Source organism: Monodelphis domestica, chromosome 1, assembly GCF_027887165.1.
Source record: "Monodelphis domestica isolate mMonDom1 chromosome 1, mMonDom1.pri, whole genome shotgun sequence".
Classification (NCBI taxonomy): Eukaryota; Metazoa; Chordata; class Mammalia; order Didelphimorphia; family Didelphidae; genus Monodelphis; species Monodelphis domestica.
In genome coordinates, this window is record NC_077227.1 from 386,246,664 (window position 1) to 386,260,992 (window position 14,329).

At 35.2% G+C, this 14,329-nt stretch overlaps 1 protein-coding gene across 1 annotated transcript; it reads right to left on the reverse strand.

Moving 5' to 3' along the window:
• Window positions 1-1,152: 1,152 nt before the first annotated feature.
• Window positions 1,153-12,888, reverse strand: LOC103103328 (double-headed protease inhibitor, submandibular gland-like). The gene is made up of 5 exons (XM_007474074.2): window positions 12,786-12,888; window positions 9,128-9,165; window positions 7,127-7,248; window positions 6,523-6,565; window positions 1,153-1,348 (listed from the first exon to the last, which is right to left on the reverse strand). Exons 1-5 carry the CDS (start codon window positions 12,850-12,852, stop codon window positions 1,340-1,342), a joined length of 279 nt encoding a protein of 92 aa, XP_007474136.1. The 5' UTR covers window positions 12,853-12,888; the 3' UTR covers window positions 1,153-1,339.
• Between the last annotated feature and the right edge of the window lie 1,441 nt (window positions 12,889-14,329).

The following is a 14,329-nucleotide window of genomic DNA, read 5'->3' on the forward strand; positions in this document are numbered from 1 at the left end:
CAGAATTCCCTATAATCTCACCTGAGTCTGCACATAGGTGAGATTACAATTTGTATTTAACTGGCAGTAACAAGCTCTCTTCTCTTCCTTTGCAATGATGTAGCAAGTATATTGGTAAACTAAGTGCAGGGATTTTAAATGGGCTAATCAGCCATGGGCACGTAGTTTTTATTTTGTATCTTCTTTATTCCTTGATTTCTAATGATCCTTAATAAACCTCATAAAATATAATATTTTTATTACTAGAGATATAATTTAATTTTTACATATGCCATATGTGCAACATGAAAGTATCTTAAGAAACAATAAAATGATGATGAATATGGAAAGCATAGAAATATGAACTATTTCAAATTAAAGTAAGCAGAACTATGAAAACAATGTACATAGCTATAAAGATGTTGATAGAAAGAACAAGTAAAGCAATTGAAACCGAATGCTATAAAATTGTATTGAACAAATTGGATGCAAAAGAAGAGAGAACACATCTCTACCCTCTTGTTAAAAGATATTAGGAATCTGAGGGGAGCAATATTACACATGTCACATCTCTTTGATATGTTTGTTTTGTAGATTTTTTTTTGTTTTTTCCTTATTCTCTTTTATTTTTTACTTTATAGAATAGTTCTCCAGGAAGAGTCAGAGAAAGACAAATGATGTTTAAAAATCAATTAAAATGTGCTTTGAAGAGATGCAGAAGGAAAAGAAAGACCAATTCTGTTATTGCCTTTTTAAATGCACATACACATAATAAAATTTATTTGTAAAGGGTGTATATTTAGAACAAATTTTATAGATGATAAAATGAGAGAAGCAGACAAGATGATTCTTAATGACCCTTCCTACTTTGAGCCCTGTAATTCTAATGTCTATTCACGTTGCTTATTTTGCAGAAAAGTACATTGAAAGAAGACAGATACCTTTTCTAAGTGTACATAAACTGCAGTACTAATATTTGAATTTATGACTAAATCTTGTACCTTTTCAGAAGGGCTATAAAGCCTTTTTTGTGCCATAAAGAATTCATCTCATATGTATTTGATCATAATTCACTTAGTCTTAACCCATATGTCTTTTGTGAAATAAACTGATACTTGGAAATTATGTCCTTAGTGAAATACTGAATTCAACAGAGGACAAGACACACATCTCTTAGAGTTCATGCAGAAAAGTATTTATTGTGTCAATAAATCAGCAAACAATAAAGGGATTTCAATGGCCACAGTTCAACTCAGTGAGAAGTAACCAAGTGATTATGATTGAGATCAAGCTTCTTGCAGATGGGAATCACTCTTCCTTTGCTCATTGCAAGATCCATAGATATTTAAGGTCAAAGGACTTACTTTTCCTACAAAACAGATAGGCAGGCAATATTTTAAAATATGCAATATCTAACAAAACAATGTGCTTTATAAATTTTGAAGTTAGGCAAAGTAATAATGAGAAATTGTGTGAATTAACATATTTGAACCCAATATATGATAATAATAATAGTCAAAATTTACATAGTGTTTATTATATATCAGATATTGTGTTAAGTGTTTTATAATTATTATCTCATTTGGTATTTACAACAACCTTGGGAGCTAGGTATTATTATTATTAAGCCCATTTTATACACGAGGAAACATGCAAATAGAGATTGAGTGACTAGTCTATGGTCACACAACTAGTAAGTATCTAAGGTCAGTTTTGGACTCATCTTTCTGACTCAGGGTCTAGTGCTCTATCCACCGCACCTTCTAGTTAATTATAGTATGTATAAATATATGTTATATTTCATATTATCAAAAGGTACAAAGGAATATAGACTAGCATATTCTCTTAACCACGTTTGTCAATCACATTTTGCTCTATCAAATTGGATTGAATATATATAGATCATTTTTTTAAAAAAAGAATTTGCTTACAAAAAGAACTTTCATACCAAAGTACCATGTTGGCCTAAATGTAGGCTACACTCTTTCCTCAAGGAAAAATATGAGTTTTCATGAAACCAAAGTGAAACTGAAAATTGCTACAATTTTTCAATTAATCTCTATTTTACTTTTAAAGTTCTTTCATTTTAAGGATATAGACTTCATTTTTCTGTCAAAGTCATTACTAAACCAAGAACTTTTTGCTTTGTCATAGAAAGCTCTTCATCCTAGGAGCTCATTTCACTTTTGGACTTCATATATAGTTATTTTCTCTACCCCTGCAGGATCCCCCTCAGATTAACTGGGGTTTTTTTGTTTGTTTTTGTTTTTCCCCAGAATCTCCATTTAAAGAAGATATGGAGGTGAGCCATGTCATCATTTTCCTCCAGGCTTTATTTGTTACTTCCTCAGACTTTCTCTGCAATGCACCCCAGGGGAACTTTGATTTCTTCCATTTTCCTCTCACTTTTTACTTTCCTTTTATGTTTTATCCCCATTAGACTGCAAGTTCATTGAGATCAGGGATTGTTCTTTCTTCCTTCTTACATTTGCATTTCCAGTGCTTAGTATCCATGGGTATATCCTAACAGTATCATAAATGCTTATTGAATTGATTAGGTCTGTATTCAGAGCAAAAGAAGAATTATGGTATATTATTCTAGGAAAGGTGGAACTCACTTATGAAATGGGGACATGATGACTATCTTATTGTTGTGAACTTTTAAAATGTAGCAATAGGCTAATACTCTGGGAGAGAGAAAGAAAAACCAAGACTCGGGAAGGTAAATCAGGATTTATCAGCTTAATCTTGTGGGAAATACTAGAAGTCTTGGAAAAAAGAGGGAAGAACCCCCATTTTTATGCTGATTAAGAGTCATCTCCCTTTGAATAAAAGATTTAGAAAGGTACATTCTTGCAGTCTATGAGTAATTAAGTTATTAATGAAATTATTTAGTCAGTATATAGATCATAGTTTCTGGTTAAGACTTCCTGAATTAGCTTGGATAGATTATGATCTAATTACAAGGTAGTTGTGAGTTTTGGCAGGGTCCCAATATGTGTTCTATTACTCCATTTGAATGAAGTCAAGCTTCCTGATTTCTGAAGAAGTTCATGCCCAATATAACAAATAGAGAATGGGTTAGGGGCCTTACTATGAGAATCCATAAGGGAAAAGGTAGAACCTCTTATACTCTTTGACTCTAGGGATTATCTCTGATACTAAATGATGATGCACTAGCTGGGATTCAAATTTTGGGGAAAAGGGCTCTTATTCCCAACCAATCATATTATTAGCACTTATACAGCAGCTTTGCAGAAGAGATATCTGTTGCCATACTCTCTACCATCAGAACCATAATGGGTTTACCATTCCATGGTATAGAAATTCTGTACTTTTTCCAGACATTGCATCTGACCCAACATAAGCCAATTAAATGAAGATTTAATATTTTAAGTTATATAATCATAGCTACAAAGAGTTAAGAGATAAGTCAGAGGAAATCTAGCCCAGCTTCCCACCCAGTGGAGGAAACCTCTTCCCACAAAGGTCCTGAGGAGGTGGAGTCAAGATAGCAGTGTAATTGCAAGGAAATCTTAAAGCTGCTCTGAATATCCTCCCAAACTTATCTTTAAAAAGCATCTCAAAAGGACAGAAGTCAAAACAGAATGAGCAAAGAGGCTCTCTGACTAAACTCTTTTAGGGGGAAGTATGGGCCTTTAATACAATAGAACATTTCCAAGCATTCCTGAAGAAAATACAAGAATTAAACAGAAAATTTGATGTCCAAATACTAAATACAAGAGAATCATAAAATAGTAATAAAGAAAGAGAAAAAAATTAAGGGCTTCAATAAGTTCAAATTTATTATATTCCTATATGGAAAAACTATATCTATAACTCTTAGAAATTATTTTCATTATCATAGTAGATAGAAGAAATATACTGTAAGAATTTAAATTTAGATTTTATGCAAAATATGAGAATTGACATCATGTTTCAAGAAGTTATTAAAGAAAACTACTTTCATATCCTAGAACCAAAGGATAAAAAATATTAAAGAAACCATCAATCATCTCCCAAAAGAAATTCCAAAAGAATAATTCCCAAGAGTATTATAGCCAAATTCCTCAACTATTTCCTCAAATATTTCCTCAAATATTTCAAACAGCCAAAAAAGAAGCAATTCAAATTTCATGGGGCCACAGTCAGAATAACACAAGATTTTTCATTTTCTACATTAAAGGATCAGAGGTCCTAGAATATGATATTGCAGATGGCAAAACATCTAAAACTTCAAGAATCATTTATCAATCAAAATTGAGCATTCATGGGAAAAATGGGTATTCAATGAAATAGAAAATTTTCATACATTCCTTATAAAAATGACCAGAGTTAAATTGAAAATTTGACTTTTAACTACAAGACTCAAGAGAAACATAAAAAGGTAAACAGGAAAGAGAATCAAAAGACATTCAATAAGGTTAAATTACATACATCACCACATGGGGAGATAATTCTTCTAATGCCAAAGAATTTTGTCATTATTAGGGCAATAATATATTAGAAGACAAGGGTCTGAATTTAATATGATGGAATGTTAACTTTTAAAAAAATCAAATTAGGGGATGAGAAAAAGATGAATGCATTGGGAGAAAGAATAAAGAGGAAACAGAATGGGGTAAATTTTTTTCACATAAAAGAGACAGGAAAGAGCTTTTATAGTGGAAGATGAGATGGAGGAAATGGAAAGCACTGGAATCTTATTCTCATGAGAATTGGCACAAAGAGGGAAGAAAATATTTACTCAAATGGGTCTAGAAATCTATATTACTCTAGAGAGGAGAGGGGAATGAGATAAGAGAAGGGGGTAGGGGGACTGATAGAAAAGAGGGCAAAATGGGGGATGTGGTGGTCATGTGGTCAGAAGCTAAACACTTTTGAATAGTAACAGAGTGAAAGGAGAGAGAAATGACTAATGTGGGTGGGAATAGAATGGAAAGTAATACACAGTAATCATAATGGTTAAGAAAATCTTTTACAAATCTCTCTAATAAAGGCCCAATTTCTCAATTATATAGAGAACTAGACAAATGTATAAGAATATAAGTCATTACCCAATTGGTAAATGATTAAAGATTATGAACAAGCAGTTCTCAAAGAATTTAAAACTCTCTATATTCAGGTGAAAAAAAATGCTCAAGTCAGTATTAGAGAAATGCAAATCAAGACAACTCTGAGGTACTACTCCACACTTATCAGATTGACTATTACAACAGAAAAAGAATATGAGAAAATTTGAAGGAAATGTGGGAAGATTGAGACATGAATCCCCTGCTGGGGAAGCTGCGGATTAATTCAACCATTCTGGAGAACAATTTGGACCTATTCCCAAAGGGCTATAAATCACACTCTTTGACCCATTATTGGGGGAGTGGAGATCTATATGTACAAAAATATTTTTGAAAACTTTTTGTGGGGCAAAGAATTGGAAAGTGAGGAAATATCTTTAAAATGTAGAACTGAATACTATTGGGCTACAAGAAATGATGAGAAGGGGTCCAGAAAAACCTGGAATGACTTACATGAACTGAAATAGAGTGAAGTAAACAGAACCAAGAGAACATTCTATACAATAACAGCAATACCATGAAAATTATGAACAACTTTTAATAACTTAGCTATTCTCAGCAATATGATAATCCAAAATATCCCAAAGGATATATGATTTTAAAAAATACCATCTGCTTCCAGAGAAAGAACTGATAGCATATTAATCCAGATCAAAGCAAACTTTTTCACTTTCTTTTCTAACCTTTTTATTTTTTGAGTTTCCTTCCACAAAAGAATTAATATGGGAAAAATTTGCATGATTTGCAAAAGTAAAATCTATATCAAATTGTTTACCATGTCTGTGAGGGGAACAGGGAAGAGAGAATTTGAGAACTTTAAAATTTAAAATTAAATTGAGAGAATTATAAAGTGCTAGAAACTGTTTTTACATGTAATTGAGGGAGTGGGGGAAAGAAAATATAATTTAAATAAATAAATCAAAACAGTTGGATAAAAACAAGTAGTTGTTTAGGTTAGAAAATTTTTCATCTGATAGCCAGAATAGGGAAGAATTTCTCCCAAATCAATCAACCTGGAATTCAATTAATGGACACACATGAATTCATCACCATTCCTTCCTCGAAGGCTTTATATTCTGAAAGAATAGTGTATCAATTTTTTTTTCAATTAGTAAAGACTTTGAAAAGCCCAGGGCTTCTTTTAGTGCTGAGATGGAAGTTTAATAATTAAGTAACTGTGGTTCAAATCTTGTGCCAGATACAACAATAGCAATGACAGTTCTTTTGGCAGTATTTTGATATTTTAAAAGTGATTTCTTCTGCTATTTATTACCTCTGTTACCTTAGAGAAGTCATTGAATCTGAGAGGTATTCATATTTTGACTTCCTAGAGTCTGTATCTATCTCTTTCTTGCTTGACTTCTGGAGAAAAGAACTTCTATGTAAGTGACCTTCAGATAAGATAGATCTTAATGTATAATTTTATAATATAATATTTTGTATTTTTTGCCCCAAAAATATCCATACTTACACAGTCTCCATCATGCAGCTTTCTGATATTCATTCTAGTTGATCTAGAAAAGATGTTCAGGATTTATTATAATTATTTAGGGAAAACTTGAATTGAAGCCCTTCCCTTGTCATTCCACCTGGCTTAGGGGCTGAGCATACCAAATACTCTGTGTCAACAGGGACCAGTTGAACATTAGAGGTAGAGAAAACATCAGAAGGCACCATAACCCATTCTTCTCAGAGAAGTAACTTGCCCAAAACCAGGTATTGAATTAATGGATTCTGGATTCAAACTCTTATCTCCTGACTAGAAGAACAATATTCTTTCCACCACATCCTATCCCTTCTAGCTATAAGGAGGCAAATTTTAGGCCAAAATAAGAAAAGGGTTCTTTAACATTTAAGGTTGCTTTAACAATGGAATAGGTGCCTTATTCCTCTAGTGACCTTCTAGTTCTTTGAAATACCTAACATCTGCATGGCCCTGGGTTATTCATTCTATAGTGTAATTCAGAGATTAGATTAAGTGACCTCAGTAATCTTTTTCCATCTCTGAGATTGTGATATGCCCAGTTCTTTAACTGATTGAGGGGGGAGAGGAGGATACTAAATTCAGTATTCACCTGTTAAAATCACAGAGCATGCATTCATTGCCATAAGTTTTCTGATTAGTCCCACAGATTGGTTGATAATTCCTAGGACATCCCATTCCTTTGGCAGAAGTAAAATACTGTCCACAATCAACCTATAGGAAAAACAAAATCAAGACAGTTGTGTTTCTGGTCCTTCCTTTTTAGCTCCTACAGGCACTGTCAGGTAGAGCCTGCCCCTTCACCTACTACTTTGTCTTCTTTTATTCATTTTTCTCCTCTCTATAATGAACCATAAATACCATAGGCAAAACAAAACAAAACAAAAAACCTCTACCTGAGAGCACAAAACATCAAAAACATAACTAAGAAATTTTACTAGCTGATATTAATTTGGTATGAACGTTAAGGGTGTGGAGCATCAAAGGTATTACCTATCTTGAAAGTAATTGAAGTGAACTGAAGTAATAGGATTTAGGAATTAAAGAACTTGAGAAAATAAGAGATCAAATTATTTTAGGTGGGCAGAGACTGGAGTAGAGAGAAAAACTGTGAGCCAGGTCCTTAACTTATTGATGAGGGAAAGGGCCTTAGAAATCTCTGGAAATGGAAATTTTCAGGGAGAAGTGGTGGTTACTGATGGATGTGGCAAGGAAAGAGTCTGAAGCTGGCAATGAAGAGGAAAATTTGCTATTTCTTCCTCCTCTCCCTGAATCTCACAGGGTGTCAGAGAAGGATCAGCCAACTTTGTAAAGGATGCCAAGAGCTGCAGCAGCTTTAAGAGAACAAAAGGTTTTGGGTAGTAGAAACACATGGAAAACATGAGAATGCAAAAGATCCAGAATGATAAGTTGTCAACAGGCATAAAGGCAAGAGAAGGCAGAGGGCAATCAGGAATGGGAAATCTAGAGCTGAGTTTTAATATGGGCAAGTGACAAGTTTATAGCATGTTCCTTCTACATTACTGAACTCTTGCTCAGCCTAGACTGATTTTTAGTCATGTGAATTTTTGCCATATGGCATCACAGTCTGTGAGACTCCCCAAAGGCAGCCCACTTTGGGGAAAACATGAAACCACAGAAGCATATGATAATGATTGGCCATAGCAGGTGACATGTCATTCTCCTGATCCCAGAATGTTTTTTTTAAACCCTTACCTTTCATCTTAGAATCAATACCATGTATTAATTATTCCAAGGCAGAAGAATGGTAAGGGCTAAGCAGTAGGGGTTAAGTGATTTTCCCAGGGCCCATAGCTAGGAAGTGTCTGAGGCCAGATTGAACCCAGGACCTCCAACCTCTAGGCCTGGCTCTCAATCCACTGATCTTCCTGGATGTTCCCCCTGAGTATATTTTATTGAACAGAAAAAAGGGAAAGGAAGCATGTCTCGTCTCATGAGATGTTCTGGCTACCCTGAGCACTTTAAAAAAAATTACTTTCATCTTAGAATCAATAATATATATTGGTTCTAAACCAGAAGAACAGTAAGGGGAAGTCAATGGGGGTTAAGTGACTTGCCCAGAGCCACACAACTGGGAAGTGTCTGAAGAAAGATTTGAACCAAGGACCTCTCATCTCCAGGCCTGACTTTCTATCCCTCTTTTTGCCCTAATGCCTTTAGCTCTTTCTGGCTCAACAGAACATAGTTTGTCACAAATGGGAGGGAAATGTTCAACCTCTAAATTATTATTATTTTTATAAATCTTATCTTCCATCTTAACAAAAATACTGTATATTGGTTCTAAGGCAAAAGGGGCAAAAGGCAAAAATTAAGTGACTTGCCCAGGGTGACATAGTTAGGAAATGTCTGAAACCTGATTAACCACAAAAATATTAATGAAGAAATTAAGGCCGACAGGAAAAGAAACTTTGCCAAAGTCATACAGTCAATCAGTGGTAAAATTATGTAGAAGTCTTTTCATGGACACCAGAATAGGTTTCTTTCATGTACACAATGCTACCTCCAAAGCCCACAGTTACCAAAAAATACCCATATATACATGATAGAACAACAACAACAAAAATAGACTCACCTCTGTCCCTTTTTCTTGACTTACTTTTACTTGATTATCTGTAAGAGAGAAAAGGGTTTTAACAAAGGAGCTACCCTTTTATGAAATAACTCTAAGAGTCAGTAAGGAGGACAGAATATTTGTAGAACTTATTTAGCAGAAATAAAAATGACACTCACACTAAGAATATATTGGATTTCACCTTGGTCACTCCAGCACTCCCTCTGTTTAAGCCAGGGGAAGCAGAGGTAAAGGAAGTTAGAGCCAGAAGGGGCCTTCAAATAGAATTTTCAGATTCAAAGGAAGATACTTTAGAGCCATAATGGCAAACCTGTGGCATGCACTCCAAAAAGGGGACACAGAGCCCTCTCTGCAGGCATGTCCAATCTTTTATTTTATTTTTTCTATTACTATAAAGCCAGAGGGACTCAAGGCAAAGCAGTTCCCTCCTCCTCTCCATGCACCTGAGGACTTTCTTCACACCCCTTTACTTAGCAGCCCAATGGGAGCTCTTCCTTCCTCCCCTGTCTGGGGTATTGGGTGGTGGGGCATAGGGGGTGAGGGAGCACAGCACACAGTCTCTGGGGTGGGAGGGCATGGCATTCAGCGTGGGGGGGAATGGTTGTGGGACCTGTAACTCCATCTCTAAAAACTTCGCCATCACTGCCTTAGCACATAGAACCTAGACTATCAGAGCTTGGAAATATCTTAGAACATAGAATGTCCAAATAGTACCTGAAAATAGATATCTAAATTCCCACCCAAGGAATGAAATTAAATTTTTGGCAATAGAAAAAGAATACTAAACATAACAGAATAGTTAAATGTTCCAGCAAGATCAAACTACCACTACCACCTTGAATTTGGTCTCCCCAGACCTAGATGGAGATAGATGAGGAATAGTAGTACTCCACCATTCGCAGACCACTGAACTTGTTTCTAAACCAACCAGTCCCCACAAGTCATCAATGACAGAAGCAATCACTGTGGAGAAAGAACCCACCTTCCTCTCCACTAATACCACTAATGGCTTACCAAATACTACTGAATCTCAGGTAACTTCATGACCCCTGGGAGTGGAAGCATCTCTCAAACCACTAATCTTGCTTTTAGCCTAGCCCCTGAAGCCTAATATTATTGTAGGAAGCAACTCCTAAGGTGATAAATCCTGATAACTGATTCTCTGGGTACTCTAATGACAACCACTGAAGATCCAGAAACTCCTTAATTCTGACAAATAGTTCATCATCAGAAAAGGATATGATTTTATCAATGTATATGACATTAAAGATGAAGTGTTACCATATGTTTTGCTACAGTATCTAAAAGACTATTATAGAGCTTTTTATGTTATATAGCTAAAATGTTCCATGTGTTATCACACATTAAAATTTCTCACATTAGAATGTGAGCAAAATTGTCTGGTATTCAAAGCTCTTGTGTTGCACCTTGCCTCCCTGTTACATATCCTTTTATCAAATGATACTAACCTTCTGACTGTTCTATTAATAAGATACTCCATCTCTTGACTCTGGCCATTTTTTCTAGCTGCCCTCCATGCATGGAATATTCTCCATTCTCATATTTGCCTACTCTCTTTTCTGGCTTCTTTTAAATTCCAATTGAAATCATACCCTTTACTGGAAGCCATCCCCAACCCCTCTTAATTCTCATCCCTTCCCTCTTTTATTTATTTCCCATTATCTTGTATATAGTTTTCTTTTAACATATTTGTTTTCCTGTTTCTCCTCACCCTTATTAGTTTATGAGCTCCTTAAAGAACAGGGACTGTCTTTTACCCTTTTTTATCTTCCCAGAACTTAGCACCATGCCTGGCAAATAGTGGGTACTTTAAAAAATGTTCATTAATGATTATTGCTTTTTTATGAGGTAACAGTATATTATAGTCTGAAGAGTTGATAGGTTCTTAAAATACTTTGAGAGATGGTATCTTACCCAACAACATAATAAATGTTTTTAAGTGAACTTTATGTTTAGACACTGGAGATGCAAATAAAGGAAAAGAAAGAGTTACTGCTTCCTCACAGTCTAATAGGAGAGAAAACATGTAAACAGCTATATACAGAGAAGATGTACAAAATATATTGGAGATGATCTCAAAGGGAAGGAATGAAGGTTAAGGAAGCCAAAGAAAGTCTTTTTTGCAGGAGGTAGGATTTTATCTAGGAGAATCAAGGAACTAGAAATAAAGAGAAAAGGTTTCACATATGAGGAATGTGATAAAGGATGGAAAGGTTTGCTTTTATCACAGGAACTAGCTTATGAATATGCCTGGACCAGGGAGATAGACTGTTGTTCAAGGAACAACAATAAGGCCAGTGTCACTGGACTCAAAGTATATGAAAGGAAGTAAGCATGGACTAAGAAAATTGTGAACAAGAAAGGAACAGAGTAATAAAAGGCTTTAGAAAGCAAAAAAAGATAAAAAAAGAAAGCAAACAAAGTCTATTATACTTGGTTTTGGAGGTGATGAGAAACCACTGAGGTTTATTGAATCTGAAGAATATTTGTAGACCTTCTTTAGCAGGAGTAAAAATGGCATTCACAATGTGAGTGGACTGGATTTTATGGTCACTCCAGTACTTCTGGATTAGTCAGGGGGGTAGTAGAGGTAAAGTAAGTTAGAGACAGAAGGGAAAGTGACCAAGTCAGTCCTGCATTTTATGAAAATAACTTTTGTGGCTGGGAAAACAATGAGGAGAATAGAAAAAGACTTGAAACCAATTAGGTATTGCAGTATTCTAGGAATGAAGTGAGGAGGCCTTGAATTAGGATGGTGGCAATAGCAGAGGAGGGAATGATGAGATGAAGGGTGTAATGGTCACATCATTCTCTGTCCCTTTCAGAACATAACAGAATGATTTTTATTCAGTTCTACATGCCATATTTCATAAAGGTCATTGGTAATGCTAAGACTATTGAGAAGTGAACAACCAGTACCTGATCTTGTCATATGAACCTTGGTTGAAATATGTGATAATGATTAAGAAAACCGAAGTGAAATGTAAATTTTTCTCATGTATTGGCAGAGATGTCTATGGATCAAGGAATAAGAAGTTGCATAAGAGCATATTTATGCTTGATGCAAGGAAAAATGGGAAGATGTCACAATAGAGAATGTTGGTCTTGGAGTCAGGAAGACCTGGCTTCAAATCTGGCCTCAGAGCCTTTTTAGCTATTTGGCCCTAGGCAAGTCATTTAACCCTCCTTGCCTTAGTTTAATCAACTGTAAAATGAACTGTAGGATATGACAAACTACTCCAGTAGCTTTGCCAAAAAAAGGAGTCATGAATAACTGAAAATGATTAAATAATAAGAGAGCAAGAAGAAACATTCCCTCTAATTAGATCAGCCCAAAAGCAGAACGTGTTTGTAAGAGGGTAATGGTTTTGCTCTCATTGTAGATCTTTAAGCAAAGACTAGATGACCACTTGACAGTTATATAGTAGATTAAATTCTTGTTAAAGTAACACACTTTTGAATTGGCTCCCTTGAATGAAGCAGTCCCTGGCATCTTTGCCAACCCTGATTATTTCTATCTCTGAAAGTCTAGCTTTCATACTGTAATGTTGCTCCAGATTTTAACACTGCATTATTCCATTATTCTCTCAATAATAAATCTGTGCCACCAAGTTCCCACAACTATATCCCAACTCACCAGCAACAGAGAAAACGAAGTAAGATGTTGCCAGGACCAAAATGGTCAAAGCAGCTGATTTCATCATGGTGATAGAGCCTGGAGCAAGAGGTAATGCTGACAATCTTTGAAAGCAAAGGCATAGGTAGTAAAGTTCCCTTTACCCTATAAATAGAGCCAGCCCAGGATACCCCCTCCCACAACAGGAAATGTCCTTTCAGAGTCAGAAGAGTCATTTCCCCAATGTCCAAGAAAAACTTCCTCATTAATGATTTAAAGACATGACACAGATATTTGAGTCAATCATTTAAAATGTATGTATTCCCCAAAATCAATATGCCAAAGAACTTGAAAAATTAAACATTAGCTTTAATCTACTAGGTAATTACAAACCTTAAAATTTAATAAGCATTTTCTCATCCTTAAAATGTTTTCATCTCTTGGTTTCTTAACACTACATTCTTTCCTTTGCACTCTGCTAAGAATGAACAAAATTGAGGCATAATAAAATTGTGACCTTGGTAAATAGGAAAATAATCCCAGGATTTGGTGTCAAAAGGCAGTAAAATATTTTTGAAATCATTGCTCTCCTTACTCTGCTTATTTTCTTCGCTACCTTAGTCAGGTGGCTTACCATCTCTGGGGGATTTAATCCTGTCTGAAAATGAGGCAACTAAACCAAGATAATCTTGAATGGCCTTTCAGGTCTATATCCTATTATTCAAATTATAATAAATAAATGCTAAGGGGTGCCCTAGATAGAGAGCTGGGGATGGAATCAGTAAGATTTAAGTTCAAATCTAGACTCATAGCCTTAGTAGCTGTGTGATCCTGGGCAATTCACTTACCCTCTCCTAGCTTCAGGTTCCTTGACGATTATAATTGATATAATAATAGAACCCATCTGGCAGAGTTGATGTGAAGCTCAAAAAAGATGACCTGTAAAACACTTTAAAACTCTTAAAATGGAATCTCCCTTCTCCTAAACCCTACCCTTTTTCCTTTGTACTACACTGCTCATCATGAGAGTAAATGAGCCAAGCAATAATTCAAGGAGAGGACATTCCAAAGGGATACTCTAGGACTTGATTTTGGGTGTCTTGATTTGATTCTTTTTAAAAATTAAGTTTATTTATTTAATTAATTTAGAATATTTTTCCATGGCTACCTGATTAACGTTCATTCCATCCCTTCCTCTCACTCGTCGCCCATATCCAACAAGCAATTTCATTGCGTTTTACATGTGTGACTGATCAAGACCTATTGGTAATTGTGCTAGGGTGATTGTTTAGAGTCTACATCCCCAATCATATCACCATTAACTAATGTGATCAAGCAGTTGTTTTCCTTCTGTGTTTCTATTTACATGGTCCTTTCTCTGGTTATGGATAGCATTCTTTCTGTTAAATCCCTCAGAATTGTCCTGGATCATTGCATTGGTGCTAGTATAGAAGTCCATTACTTTGGATTATGCCACAGTGTATCCTTCCCTTTGTATAATGTTCTACTGGTTCTACTCCTTTCACTCTGCATCAATTTCTGGAGATTGTTCAAGTTCACATAAA

Excerpts from the sequence above, each read along its gene's own strand:
- LOC103103328 (XM_007474074.2), bottom strand. The coding sequence starts at position 12,852 with ATGATGAAATCAGCTGCTTTGACCATTTTGGTCCTGGCAACATCTTAC. Across the intron at positions 9,166-12,785 it reads CTTCGTTTTCTCTGTTGCTG|ATAATCAAGTAAAAGTAAGT; the intron begins GTGAGTTGGGAT and ends TCTCTCTTACAG. Across the intron at positions 6,566-7,126 it reads ATGCTCTGTGATTTTAACAG|ATCAACTAGAATGAATATCA; the intron begins GTGAATACTGAA and ends CATCTTTTCTAG.